The sequence below is a fragment of the Zerene cesonia genome, chromosome 11 (assembly GCF_012273895.1).
Source record: "Zerene cesonia ecotype Mississippi chromosome 11, Zerene_cesonia_1.1, whole genome shotgun sequence".
Taxonomy (NCBI): Eukaryota; Metazoa; Arthropoda; class Insecta; order Lepidoptera; family Pieridae; genus Zerene; species Zerene cesonia.
This window is the reverse complement of record NC_052112.1, coordinates 4,368,304-4,382,710: the sequence shown is the minus strand read 5'-3', so window position 1 is coordinate 4,382,710 and position 14,407 is coordinate 4,368,304. Positions and strand designations below refer to the sequence as shown.

Below are 14,407 nucleotides of genomic sequence, written 5' to 3'. Positions count from 1 at the left end.
TGTATGTTATAATGTCAACCTTTATTTACTATTTATAATTATAAGAAATATTACGACATTTATTTTATGTTTATTATTGCAAACCATGTTTGGTGCGTGTGGACCTTGGTTTTTGTTAAAGAAAAGGTACCCATTTTATATATTTAATATCTGTCAAAAACAGGACCTTTCGAAATTACCGTTAAGAAAAGAATATAAATTAAATAAATACTATTTTTTTACAAGAAGTTGCCTTCAAGAGGCTCAGATTATCATAACAAATTAGCCATAAAGTTTTTTACCAGTACAAAACATCAGAGGTTAAAATGAAATAAAAGAAAAACAAGTTGTACATAAATACACAAACTCAAAAAATCGGTAAGTAAATTTCAAACGAATCAATCAATAGATAAGCGTAAACCCTTTGAGTCTCCTAACATAATTTATATTCAATCGAGCGTACACCTCTGAGCTCGAGATCTTTCTCTGTCACCGTAGTTCAACGAACCTGTTTGTACGTTTGGTAGACGTAAAAAAAAGGAATAATGGAGCTATAACTACCGCAGTTCAGAAATAGACAAACACCCCATATACTGAGCGCGAACTTGACAATCTACCCGCATGTTTATTTTAGAGTTGCATTGAATGGAAATAAATCGAAAATAGATCATGCAATTCGTTCAAAAGTTTATATTAAACTCTTGCGGAGTCTTTCTTTAATAATCTGTTATATTGATTAACGCGTAAATTACATTTCGAGTAGATGATATTCGGTGGTATTTTATTAAATAACATAATATTATGCCGTTCAATATGATTTTGTAAGAATATTAATGTAAGTAAATGGGGCTTATGCAATGACATGGAAACCTTAATTAAGACGTCATATCAAGTTCTACCAAAATATTAAGAAACCCCGGGGACCCTTACAAGCTCGAATAACTGTCACATACTGCGGTAGGTACGTTCCCATATGAGTTATTGTCTGTTCTCTGGGTAAGAAGGATAAGCATAATTCAAATTGGATTTATAACAACCTATTTATAAGTCGGAAGTCGGGCACATTGAAAATAAAACAAAAAGCATAGCCATAAATATTAAACTCCTTTAAAAACTGACTAATTTATTAATAAGCAGAGTATTGTCAACAGTTAACGCATTTAGATATAAAATTAAGGGATTAAGAGACATTTGTGTCATACAACAAACGATTTTAAACGTAACAGAACAGTTTCAAGTCAAATTCAAACACAAGATGTGTCTTACAATTTAAACACAACAAAAAAAAATTACTCGTAATATACAAATGTCACATGACGCGTTCAATAGAAAATTATGGTACTAATAATTTAACACTGACATTGTAAATGCTTCTATAATGCAGTAATAATGTTATCTGCGGTAATTTATTCGTATGCGTACATTACTCTGTATCAGGGCGTGATTAAAATGCAAATGGTTGCCCTTTGCTGGACACGTCAAGTGCAAAGCAATTACGTTGGCAAATACAAATGAGGAACGAGGGATGAGATCTGTGGTATTAGAAAGTACCGATTGTTTATTGAATAAATTTAAATCCACTTGCCGAAATATCGGGGCTTTCGTAAATATTTGTATCAGAAATCGACCAATATTATACGAGGAAAACAGTTTTATAAAATTAAGCTTCGCTGTTTACGCTTAGAAATGTTATTTGGGTATAAATATATTTTCAAATTGACATATTGTAGGTCCATGGAATAGTTAATAAGCATTTCTCGATAGAATTATGTTTGAAGTGATTAACTAGACATATTAACTATATTAAAAAATGCATATTCTTTCAATATAAATAGAAAGTAGGTACAACAAATAAATGAAGCAATTATTCGAAAAGATAAGCTCATTGTGTACAGATAGGGTCAGAGCTGCGGGTCAATGTAGCGTATTTCAGAACAATTGGAGTTTAATAAGCTGAGCGTTAGATATTTGTTACTACATCATAATAATAAATGCTTGAAATACAATCACCGAATGAAAAATCATAATATTAATTAGTAATGCTTCTTTTTCACCGGAACCAACTAGTCTTCAGTCGCATCCGGATTCCGCTCGTAAAAACTACGGCTTCCTAGAACTAAATTTATGTCGTAAATTTATAATTAGTTAGTTTAATTTATTACTCGTTTGGAAGCAAGATTCTTTGCATCTTAAAAATGGATAATTAATTCGAAAACGCTTGATATGTTTCCTCCTTTCTTAACAATTTTGTCTGAAACTAAAACAAAAGTTATGTTAACTTCAGAAGCAGCATGATATATTTTTAAATTCTTTAGCTAAGATATCATGTTTTAGGTATCCATCGAAAAAAAGATGCTCAGGACCCCAAATATCGTGACAATCCTCAGTAAATTATTATAGAGATAATGTGTATCGCTCAAGTAATAACTCGTATGATCAATATGCATAAACAAATATGTTATTCGAAGTAAATTATAGTACCTACATTAGGCTACATTATTCAGTGCGGGTGTTGCGTGCGAGGATTAGGGCCGTTCCACACGAAGCGGGAGAGGGTATGCGGGGATTAATCGCATTTGACATATCCCTGATGGAGAAATGCCTCGCTTGACAGCCGCATGTTGGCTTAAACAGTTTACATTAATTTGAGAAATCGTATTTCGCTACGATTGGCAGGGAACGCATTCTTTAATAAAAATCCAATTTATCTAAAGTGGGCACGCGCATTGGAAATTTGCTTTTAATGAAAAAAATAGGGATTCTTTTTTATATGTGGATTACAAATAGCATATCATATTTAGATTCCCCTACGAATTATGTATTTAAAGAAACATAATGTTTTCTAACAACATAAAAAGTTTATCAGTTATAAACTTACTCATGTGGATTTTTATTCAATAGATGTTAAATGTATCTAACGAGAAGTAAAACGACATATGAGGCTATTTTTGTAAGAGTACAGCTATACAAACTATTAATACACACACCTATACAACACTACGAATTTCCAATGAAATATCATGATAAATGCATAAATATTATACTTGTAAGACTCATATTAACTGAGATACATCCAATGTAAATTTATTTACTAAAATAACCTATATACCCAACTCCCAGTTACCGATTTCACTACATAAAGGAATGAAATTAATAAGAAATGGAAGTTTAAAACTGCGGGAGAGGAAAATGAACTTCTGTAGCACACTATCTCGTTATCACGGCCTACGATTAATTCGAGCGGAAAATTTGCTACGCATTATACCATAAATAAAACTGAATGACAATCTTAAATTTGGCGAATATTATAATAATTTAGACATTATTGAATAGATATTTGCATAATAGCCAACAAATTAGATAATAATAATTTAAAAAACCCGCATTTTAATATCTTATTGAATACGAATGGATGAATTACTATTCAGTCTTATATCACAACACACAAAGTTGGTTCAAGTAACATTTTATACTTATCACAATAGTCTAAACTAGGCGACAAACACAATTAAAACGGTAAAACTTTCAAAGCACAATTAGATATGACAGTCTTTACATGAATGAAACAGACACCACGGAAGATGTAATAAATGTGTCAATAATATTTTTTGTAAACAAAGTTCTCGCTTTCCCGCCTAAACGCGAAGGCTTTCATGGCGGGCGGGCGCACGATAGACGCTCAACACGCGACTGCGAAGGGGCGGATCGATCTGATTCTGTATTCTGTAATACGTTCCCGCGGGGATGCAGATGCATTCCCTATCCTTACTAGATGTGACATTCCTTTCCATTGATTGTGAAATACCTGTGTTACAGTATTATTTTATTTTTATTTACATTACGCTGTATCTACCTTTTTTTCATATAGCTGGACGGTGAAATGAAATATTTTTGCAGTTTACGATATAGAGAAGGGATTAAAAAACCATAGAGAAATAATTTATTACTCAAAAATTTTTATATCAATAACTCCGGCTTCAATAATTTAATACTTTACCTCCTGAAAGACAAAAAATATCCGGCATTCACAAAACCATTGAATATTCGCAATTTCAAACAATTACGCTGCATAATATATCCTCATATACTTCCTAAAAATATTTATTTAGGGGGTGATTTTAAGTAATAATGACAGGCGTGTAACTTATTATTATCAAGGCATGTGCTATGATGCCAATCTAAATTCGTGTCACGAACAATTGCTTTAAGGACAAAAGAGGTGTTGACTTAAAAACATACGTTGTATTTAATAAAAATAAAATATACTTTATTTTGTCGTATTCTGTACATGTATATCTACTGACAAACAAATTGAATAACGCACAGAAGATTCACGTAGTCCATTCCAAAATACGACGGGCAATCTATTTGAGGTGACTGTCCCTCAAAAACGCAGTTAGTACATGGAAAAATTTCTGATTAATTTATTATGTACCCACTTGTCTGAACTTGTATATAGAGAGAGATATACATTTCAAGTTAAATTACAATACACTTACAATTGTTACAAATTATAAAGGTCTTATGGAAATGGAATGATAATACGACTAGAATTATGTACTTACTATATTTCAATTTAAAATTCAAAATTAATAATGTAGAACCGAGCCTAGACGTATAGTAACCGAAGCCTTTGAAATACATTGTAATCCCGCATTTCACGTCGAGTTGGTTTAAAAACGATCTGAATATTTTATCGTGTGTGAAAGATCGCAGCGTGTTCTTCAGGCGGCTTACCGCTTTGCCTTTGAGAGCCTTCTCGTATGTTTCAAAGGATTGTACAGATTCAACTATATAACTGATACATTTAACACAAAAATAAACTAAAATGCTGTCTGTAGAACATTTCAAAACTACATTTTGTAGAATGTGTTTTTTTTTTTAGAACGTAGCACAATATTCTTTTACTGTTGAGGAATTACGATAACTTCAAGTTTTTAATCATGAAGACTCAGGTATATTAATTTAAAAACGTACTGAGTATAAAATAATATATTATCGTTATATTAAGTATCAATTAGTGACCACCATCTCTATAGCGCAGAAACTGACACAAAATTGAAGTAACTAATGTTAAATACAACGAATTGAATATAAAATAATTCGTATTTGAAATTCTAAATTTAAGTAAATTAACACCAATTCACTAAACATTTATTAAACTACGTATAAGTAGTACCTACATGAATCTAAAATCTCGTTATGTGCTCTCCAATTACGCACATCATCGAAAGGCATTATTAACTCTCACTCGATAATCACCGGAAATAATGACTTACGTAGCTTTTGATTTCTTCCTAGGAGCTTCGTTTGACTGATTGAGCCATTTTTAGTTCAATGCGAGGAAGGGCAGTGACGCCCGCTCTCAGAATAGTACCATCATACCAATTATCGCCCCTGTCATCCGTCACTAACAGAAAGGGGATCTAGACAAATATAAAGGATATTCATTTGAAGTTTGACACGGTGTGATTTGAAATTATTGCCACTCTGTGCAAATTTATACGTACCTGTATAATAGACATAGTTTATGTTTTCACTTAAATAACAGTTTTCTACACCCAAAACATACCTGAAACTCAATTGCGTGTATAATTATATAAACGCATTTCAGAGAACAGGATTCTGATTAATATCTTCCATCGTCTCAGTGGAAAGAAATAAAAACGTCAAGTTCAGACATCGATGCGCTTGTTCTGTATAATTAGTAAAAGTAACGAAGCGGCTTAGTAGCTACTTACCGCTCGAAATTAATCCCCTTTGAAATATAGAACAGAAGCCCGTATTAAAATGAATTATTGTTGAGCTTTGTAACCAATGCATTGGATCTTTACTATTTCTCTTTTAACGCTGTATCGTATCAAGAACAACGATAAATTAACTTGATACATTTTAATAAATAAAAAATTCGATATATAGTCACGTTTTAAATGTATTGTGCCCAATAATAGCAAACAATATTAGTTACTATTTATTAATATGTTTATTACTAAAATTAGTTCTTGGAATTTATAAACTATTTAGCAAGAGAATGAGAATTAAACAAAATCGATAAGCTTTCGAAGCTAAATAAGAATTTTATATAAGAAGTTTTGATTAAAAAACATAATTTAAATGTGTAATTGAACTTAAATCACGTGGAATGCGGAAACATATTATAAAATCCATATATCAACAGAATAAAATGAAACGGTTACCCCATTAAGAGCGTTAAACAACGGACTGTCATTTGGAGCAGCCATAATTCAGAGGAGAGAAAATAATTTACTGCTACTAATGAAAACAAAAATAAACTCCGACAGGATATGGGCATTTTACTATCATTAAATAAGCACTAAATTCCGTTTATCGAAATTTTACTGTACCGATTTAAGCATGCAATGAATAAAACTGATATTTACAAAAGGTCAAAATTCTGTTCAGTCAGTCAGAAATAGTGCTCTAGGAAATTGTAAGATTACTTTGCTATTAACATACATGTAATTATGAGTAGGTACAAAAGAAAGATTTACAAGAAAATCTTATTTAAAGCCAATAAACAAAACAATGTTACTAAATTTAATTAAATAAATTAGCTAATATATATATGATAGCTATGATAATAGCTAGTTCTGAACAATCCTCGAGTCATTATTACATTATTTCGCTTATAACTATTGCATGAAACACCCCCACAACAATTGATTCAATACTACCATTGAATTCGTATACATATATCGTTTAGAACAACATTTTTTGGCATTACTGCAGACAAAACTTTAGTCAACTCGTTTTAAGAGTACATGCATCATTGTAATTGCTGTTTGGGGGAGGCATACGTCTTCTAAGTGACACCATAGCGACTTGGATACAAGGTGAATTGTTCATATATCAGTCGTGAGGCGCGTAAATAATTCAACCCCCATACACATCCTTGAATATACGTTTAGTGTAATAAAATATATATTTAAACTGTTCCTTGTAACTACCATTTTAGTTTTACATGTGTCTATCCTTAAAAATTAAATTTTTAAGGCGTGAACCTGTATTAAAATTAGTTATTTGTCAAATAATATTTCGGATTCGTATATGAATTCAAACATAAACGCAATGGGTATGGATTCACATAATATTTTAATGAAATATACATTTAATCGTCATTGATGCTTTACTTCGGAAAAACATATGCACACATTAAACGACTCTCCTAAACCATATTATCATCGGGATGTCTACTGTCTATATAAAATACTTAAAAAAATAGCAATAGAAATACGAAACTAAACTAATTGAAGTAAAACAAATTACTTAACTTCGACGTAACTGTACTTTTTAATTTTTGAAGAAGTTTTAATTTTTTTATTAAATATAAAGTTAATATAAATATTATAACAGTCTGTAAAATTTTAGTAGAAAGCTTGCTACTTATAAAGTCTGTATCTCAATTTTGTGTTAAAAATGTAAGCCGAAGCGCCTTGTAGATACAGGGTTTAGAGGTAAGTAAGGATCAAATGAATGCACCCTCATTCACTCGATAAATAGACACTTTGGGGTCCAAGATTTGGCCGGAAGAAGGTTTGATGATGACATAGATATAAAAATAATATAGACCTCTTTTGAGATAAGATGAGAAAAAAATTGTATATTATATTACCGTTTATTTATTAAAATGTGACGAAGGCTAAAACTAATAACCAATCTAAAAATTATGTAAGTGATGTCACATCAAGAATTGTATTTAATACAATTGTTAGATTATATTTTGAAACCCTCAAAATATTATGTTAGATATTTAAATCGGCAGAATAAATTAGTAAGGGGTATAAAGTTCTCACATGAAGCAATACAATTTATAAAATATATAAGTTACATATTTCACAAAATCGAGTTAAAAACTATTGTTTAAACAACCGTTAATATTCAATAATACATTTCAAAATGTAAAGTTGCTGTTATTATTCTGAAACACTCTGATTAGTTGTTCTAAAAGCAAACAAAGACTTGTTCTAAAGACTGTTCTAAAGACAAAACAAATACTGGCCATAATAAAACAGTTAATGAAGTGAAATGTTTCAGGCCCAAATGAATAGAGTTTTTTTAACAAATTTATTACCATTACATAGTATGAAATCACATAGTATGAGCCTGTAAACATGTTTCTGTAACATTAACCCGATACGGATCGCAGCCAAACAATTTGCGTATCCGGGGAAAGTTATGATATTGTTCAATTTGGCAATGCACCAGTATGTGTATTATGCATACCTTTATATTAACATAATGTATGGTCCTTAATTAATTCCATCATAATTATTTAAATTGCCTTGATATAGCAATTAGCAAGCTATTATCAATATTAAACGATATAAACTATTAATAAAATTAAAGTATATATTCGTAATGATATTACAAAATAGCTAAGTTAAAAAAAGTGCTTCAACGGGAGGTTTTCAAATATATTTTCAGCAAAAATGCATTTTCAATTATAGGTACATTTCTCTGTCTGCGCTTCACTAGCACTGCATTGTTTGCGGCTAGTCCTTATAATCACAAGAGCGCAACAACAAAACGACCAACAACTCGTGCCCGGAAATCACGATTAACAATAAGCATTTGTATCCAATAAATATCGAATATTAAATCTAGACTCCAGTTCATTACTATGTCCATGTCTCTCGGGCAACAAGTCTACAAGTAATTAGGTTATGGGCCCCGCACGTGAGCGGCGTGGTAACGCCGACGGACGCCCGCGGGCTCCCTTTGATTTCACTTCAAAACGACTTTCCTAGAAAATGCCCGCCATCCATCGCTATTTTTGTTACATTTAAATTTTCTAGAAATTTTCTTTTCACTATTTTTACACAGTTTATATTTAAAACTGTTTGACTTTTCTTTAATTCTGTTTTATTAATAAATATACGTTTTAATGATTTATCATTGAAGAACCATAAATCGAAGTACGCTTTTCTACACTACAGTAAATGGTCAGATTACGCTATATTATTGAGGGACTTCTAGATAAGTCCTTCAATAATATAAAAAAAAAATATTTTATAATAACAAATGTTCTTTACGGTGCGGCCTTCTCATATGAAGGAGTGATATTACTTACACAAATTAGATAAATGTGAAATTTAAAAACGGCGACCAACACTTGTTGGCATAAATTATTAAAACAGCTTGAAATATAATCATACAAGCTGCGCTGCGCGGTTTCACCCGCGTAAGTCCGTAACCCGTAAGAATATCGGGATAAAAAGTTGCGTATATGTTATTCCAGTTGTCCAGCTGTCTACGTACCAAATTTCATTGCAATCGGTTGAGTAGTTTACATACAACACATTACATCCTTACAAACTTTCGCATTTATAACATTAGTGGGATAGTAAGAAGGATAGTAGGATAGGATAGTAGGATAAGAAGTAGGATAGAATAGGATAGAATTTGTTCTATATATGGTAAATATTTATATCTAATAGTACTAGACAGCGTTACAATCCTCTTTAGCTTTTACTTAATTACCCGTTCAATGTCAGACTAAATTAAAAACCACATTAAAAGTGTTTCAGATGCAAGTATGAAAAACAATGTCCACGATAGACGAACAAAGTGATGGCGGTTCCGTCATTTGTAGGGATTAAAAACAAAGTGAAACAGTTTGAAGAGAGGATAAAAGAGCATACCCGTTTATGTGGAGGGCTCTTGAGAGGCCCGAGCTCTTAGTCCGCGGTATTCCAAGTGTTGGTATTCCGCGCTTACACTCATTAGCGTGGCTTCCCGCAAAATGTTTCCGTTAAAAGTGTTCGAGCTTCAAGTTTTAGAGCTGCAGTTTTAAAAATGTAATCAAATAATTATTTCATCTAAGATATAATTGCATGTTACCTAAATAAATAAGTTTTATTAATATATATTATATTAAAAGCGAATTTAGCCGTTTGTAAGCATTGAAATTTTTAATATATATAGTACTAGACGGACAAACATCCAAACAAACAAACTTTCACATTTATAATATTAGTGTAAAGTTTGATAGTGTGATTATGTAGTATTTTTATCATCATTAATTATTATTATCACCAATAATCAGTACTAAAAATTATCTGTGACTATCTAGGTAAACTAGGTTTATTGCTATCGACTCAATAACGTATTCGCCACAAGCCCTAAGTAATCAGGCATCAGATTCTCACTGCCGTCTGCGTTGTATGTGATTCGCCTGGCGATTGTACATTAAATTACAAATGAGGCCATCGATGCATTCTTTCCACACCATACCAAAACCTATGCTTGGCTGTATGTAGATAAGACCAGTTTACTTATCCCAGATAGATGATAATAATCACTAACAAATAAACATTATTAATTTTGACAGAAAATAGAAAACTAATTGTTTGAAAAATAAAATTATATAGATAAGTATTTTGACGATTCAGAAGCCCTTTTGAATGATTTCTATATTAGTAAAACGTCTAAGACATATATTTAACAATATAACGAATATAAGTATAATTATTGGTATTATCTTACTGTAAATACTAACTAATTTATTTATGTCAATTATTTTTATATGTAGACTATTAGATAGCTGTTGTCAATATCCAAGCAATTAGTGCAGCAAAACATTGGGCGATTGTTAGCGCTATAGTAATTACCTTCGCTTATAAAACACCGTCATTACAAAAGCGATCCCATAACACGCCCGGCTACCATTCATTATTTTCACCAAATGGACCCATTTGTATATTAACTGCACGATTGCTTCCGAATAATGCGGTAGTGTGGAGTGATATACATCTCGTGAAGAGTTTAATGAGGGGAAGAATCATAAAATGGCTTTAGATACAGCGCCATCTGGTGAGGAATAGCTATACTACGATAATTATCATCTTTCGTTGACTTGAAACGTACAACGTTTCAAGTCAACGTTGTTTTATTTCCTTACGAAAAAACTAAATTTTTATAACAACCAAAGTGTAATAAAAATATTAATGGAGCTAAAATATCTCAGTTTTAATTAATCAGTAAATTGTTGTAAAACTTACAATTAGTAGTTTGCCTACTCGATCATAGATGGCGTTACGTTCAAAAAATACTACAGGCTTGAATAGAGTATTAAAATAATAAATCTGCCTATTTTTAATATTAAAATTCAATATGAACCTTATTCCAAATGTGCTCTATTTATATTATCTTATTCCAAAGGTATTCTAAATGTTGGTATTCTAAATGAAGGTATTGTAATAGTTACGTATCCAAAATTTCATTCTTTTTTTTACGAAATTCAATAGAAAATTTAATTCATGTTCATCCTATCTAATCCTACCCTACTAATATTATAAATGTGAAAGTTTGTAAGGATGTGTATGTGTTGTATGTAAACTACTGAACCGATTGCAATGAAATTTGGTACGTAGACAGCTGAACAACTGAAATAACATATAGGCATATAACTTTTTATCCTGATATTCCTACGGGATACGGACGGTGAAACCGCGGGGCGCAGCTAGTTTTTCAAAAAGATAAAATTGTTTCCCAACATATAAAAAAAATTAATACAGAAAGTGGTGTCGAGTATCGAGATATTAAAGAATTATAAAGGAATAAAACTTACTTTTATTTGATCAGTTGCCTTTTTCGCCACTGATGGATCAACGATTGTAATATCCAAATCTGCTGCACTTTTCTTGGCTGTTTCACTAAACACTGCAGCATTCACGTAATATGCTGGCTTCTTCACATCACTTGGTGAATTTAAAGATAATATACCGCTATCGGTATCACTAGCACTTGTAAATTTAGACACACTGGCCGAATGTTCACCTGGCGGCGATTTTAGTGGAATCTTTGATTTCTCGATTGAAGTTGATTTAGCGGGAATTCTTGATGATTTTAAAGTTTGAGTGGAGCTAAACCCCGTTTTCGGATCAAATATAACGTAATTATCTTTATCACATCTCACTTTGTTATTTACAGTTACCGTATATTTTTTATTTGGGCTTAAATTAAGAAAAGGATCCTCACTGTCTATTGGGCTTTCGGGAATAATCGATTGAATTTTTGGGGTTATTTTTGGTATTGATTTACCATCTATAGTCCTTCGCATCACGGTATCATTTGTGAATTTAAGTCGCACATACTCATTTGATATTGTTCTCCGGACAGGTGAAGCTAATAGCGATGATGGTTTAGTCTCTTTAATATTAGTTCTTTCGTGTAAAAAATGAATCTTTGGTTTATCCATTGCTTTTGACGGTGAAAATGGTAACTTCAACTTGGATATAACTTTATTTTTTTGCTTATCTTCACCTAATTCTAAATAACTAGATTGTACTGTAGCTCTGTAAATGGGAAGAACACTTGATTTACTCTCTGTTTTAAGGGTTTCTCTGGATGCACCGCTTTTTCTTAGAATATCTGAGGTTTTATTTATCTTTTTAATTGATACAGAAGCATTATGTTTCCGCTCCTTAATCTTTTTAGGTATTGATATGTCTTCATTCTTAGTGTTTTGAACTTTTTCTTTTGTTGAAATGTCTTCAGACTTAATAAAAGTTTTACTGCGATCAGATTTCCTGACATCATGCTGACTTCCTACTAAATTGCCCTCGGAGGAATCATCCAAAATACCTTCAATCAAAATATCAATATCGCTTTCAGAGTTACTTTGTGATGTTCTATTTTCATTAATGATACACGATATTCTTTGTTCTATTTCTACTAGAGAATCAGTCTTGTCATCTCCATTGAGGCTTTTTGAGGTACCGCTACTTGTGTCCGAAGGTGTAGTAGTTTCAGTTATAACATCTTGTGCTACATTTGTCGTTCTTGTAGAATTTTCTGGACATGAAGATCTTCTCTTGACTGTTCCAGTTTCAGTTGACGGGGAATCCCAATCCACTTGTTGTATTACACACTGGCCATACTTTTTTGAACGTCTAGGACTAGTCATTATATAGTTTCATTTTCTTAAAACTTCTGCCTGGATACATCTCATATTATTTATGAGCTCTTGGAACAGTGATCGATCAAGTTAAGAATAATCTTGAAAATAACGTTATTTTGTATAAAAAAAAGCAATAACATATAAGTTAAGAAATTCCAAATTTATCTTAAGACAATCACATAATAGAAAAACTACCGTAAGTACCAATTGCTTACGTCGCAAAAGGCACAATTAATAAAGTGAAACAGAGTTAACTTCTCGAACAAACTTGCGTACAGATTTTGACAAATTGCTCTCGAGTATCGCCGTAGTTTGTAACCCAATTACCGGAAAAGTAGGAGCAATAAATATTCCGCATAGCAAAAGATACACACAATTACGAATATTAAATAATACAATAAAAACTTTATTTAAAAATTCAAGCGCGATGTAAGTATGTTCTTTATATCGCATGGCATTAAATCATTATATCAAGATTTAATTCGTTTTAGGCTGACAATTAAAATCTATAACCAAAAGTGACATAGCATTCCGTAACTTTCCATTATTTTTTTGTAAATATCATTATGAAGTTCGCCGTACTAACTGAAAAAGCTGAAAGACCTTTAAAGTTTCTAAAAAGTAACAAATGTCAGTAACAAAGCTTCGATAGTTTGTATTGAAAGTTATACAGTCTTGAAGAGATCACGTATCTAACTGCAACTTTACAAACGAACTTTATGTTACACTACTTCGAACGAAGACTCACAACTGTGTTTGTTGAAAAGTTAACAATATGACATATACGATCGATCTTAGCTTGCCGGTTTATATAATTATATTACGGTTCATCTTGTAAATAGTTTTTTTTTAAAGATTGTCCTATTATATTCAGTAAATTTCAATTGCAACTTGGATTCTACTGGATTTGATATCAACGATGAGATAGATTAATAAATACAGTGAGAATTGGTTAAGAATATAATTAATAAATGTTTAAGTTAATATATAATGTATAGATAAAGGAGCCCATGGAATACCGTGCGTTTCATATGTTCAAGTACAAAGATAAATTACATTTCAGGCAACAAAAAAGAACTTAAATCTCAATTACACTAGATAGGTATTCCATTAAAAAGAATACAAAGAATTAGGTTAGAGTTTAAAAATCTCCTTATTCCGTTTTTCCTAATCCCGTTGAGCAAAAGTAGAAACTTTACTGCTTTAGACCCGTTTCTGTTCTACGTAAGTGATTTAAGGGCGCCACGCGACCTATTCGTGAATATAACCCTCCAAAATACAGTTTTCTTAAGGCCGCGGGTATTTCACATTGCAGGGAATGGTACTGTAAAGGAAATTTTGATTTCTTTACATTGTGCCACATTCAAATCCGTTTTTTATTTATTAAGGGAAGGATGACGTCAGAATAAAATAAAATAATTATTTAAATATAATTTTTAGTTTTATAGCATTGAAATGCTTTATAAATTAGAAATTTTGAAAGAATAGAAAAAATTTGATCACGAG

General features: G+C 31.5%; 1 protein-coding gene across 4 annotated transcripts in view; it reads right to left on the bottom strand.

Annotated features, from left to right (window-relative positions):
• The window catches only part of LOC119830520 (protein sickie), a 125,307-nt gene that overhangs the window by 98,167 nt on the left and 12,733 nt on the right, over positions 1-14,407 (bottom strand). For all 4 annotated transcript variants that reach the window (XM_038353569.1, XM_038353570.1, XM_038353571.1 and 1 more), the window contains exon 2: positions 11,570-12,937. In XM_038353569.1, the coding sequence (XP_038209497.1) occupies positions 11,570-12,907 (1,338 nt within the window). In that variant the 5' untranslated portion in view covers positions 12,908-12,937. The remainder of the gene's footprint in view (positions 1-11,569; positions 12,938-14,407) is intronic.